At 76.7% G+C, this 705-nt stretch overlaps 2 protein-coding genes across 3 annotated transcripts in view; one reads left to right on the top strand and one right to left on the bottom strand.

Moving 5' to 3' along the window:
• CTNS (cystinosin, lysosomal cystine transporter) overlaps window positions 1-182 on the bottom strand; it is an 8,781-nt gene extending 8,599 nt beyond the window's left edge. For both annotated transcript variants that reach the window (XM_027848780.1, XM_027848779.1), the window contains exon 1: window positions 107-182. The gene's annotated coding sequence lies outside the window, so the exon portion shown is untranslated. The remainder of the gene's footprint in view (window positions 1-106) is intronic.
• A 228-nt stretch (window positions 183-410) lies between these two features.
• SHPK (sedoheptulokinase) overlaps window positions 411-705 on the top strand; it is a 10,286-nt gene continuing 9,991 nt past the window's right edge. Inside the window, exon 1 of the mRNA XM_027848777.1 lies at window positions 411-590. Coding sequence (XP_027704578.1) covers window positions 411-590 — 180 coding nt within the window. The remainder of the gene's footprint in view (window positions 591-705) is intronic.

Raw genomic sequence — 705 nt, 5'->3', positions numbered from 1 at the left:
GCCAGGCTAGAGGCCGGCCCGACGCCAGGCACTCCATCGCCTCTCCCTCTCCCTCCCGGCCGGAGGAGCCTAGCGGGGCCGGAGCCGCCAGGCTGCGTCCACTCACCCAGCGGCTGAGCGAGAGAGAGGAATGAACAGTCCGTGACCAGCGCAGGAAGGTCTGGCTCAGCTGCCCCGCGGCTACTTGGGGGCCGCCTGGGTGTGACGTCCGACCCCGCCCCGCGGCCGGCCGGCCAATGGGAGGAGAGAAGCACCGCAGCGCCCCGCCCCGTTTCCTCGCCCCGCCCCTCGACGCAGGGGCGGCCGGAAGCGGCGGACCCTGCCCCCTGTGGGGCGGTCTGCGCCTGCGCCGCCCCTCACCCGCCTGTCTGCGCCTGCGCCTGCGCGGGCTTCTCCTCCCGGTTGGTGCCATGGCGGCTGCAGGCGGCGACGGCCGAGGCGGCTTCGTGCTGGGCCTCGACCTGGGCACCTCTTCCGTGAAGGCGGTCCTGCTGCAGGCCGGACCCCATGGCGGGCCCCTGGTGCCCACGGCCAGCGCCAGCCGGGCCACGCGAGCCGACGTGTCCCCGAGCAGGGAGGCCGGGCCGCGGGTGAGCGGCCGCCCCTCCCCCTCCCCCTCCCCCTCCGGTCTCGCTCCCTCCCCCTCCCCCCTGCTCCTGGGCGGGGCCTGGTCTCTCTGGGTCCCTGGGGGCGGGGCCTTGGGGG

The sequence above is a fragment of the Vombatus ursinus genome, unplaced genomic scaffold (genome assembly GCF_900497805.2).
Source record: "Vombatus ursinus unplaced genomic scaffold, bare-nosed wombat genome assembly UNPS02006874.1, whole genome shotgun sequence".
Taxonomy (NCBI): domain Eukaryota; kingdom Metazoa; phylum Chordata; class Mammalia; order Diprotodontia; family Vombatidae; genus Vombatus; species Vombatus ursinus.
The sequence above is the reverse complement of the archived record's forward strand: the minus strand, read 5'-3'. Positions and strand labels throughout refer to the sequence as shown.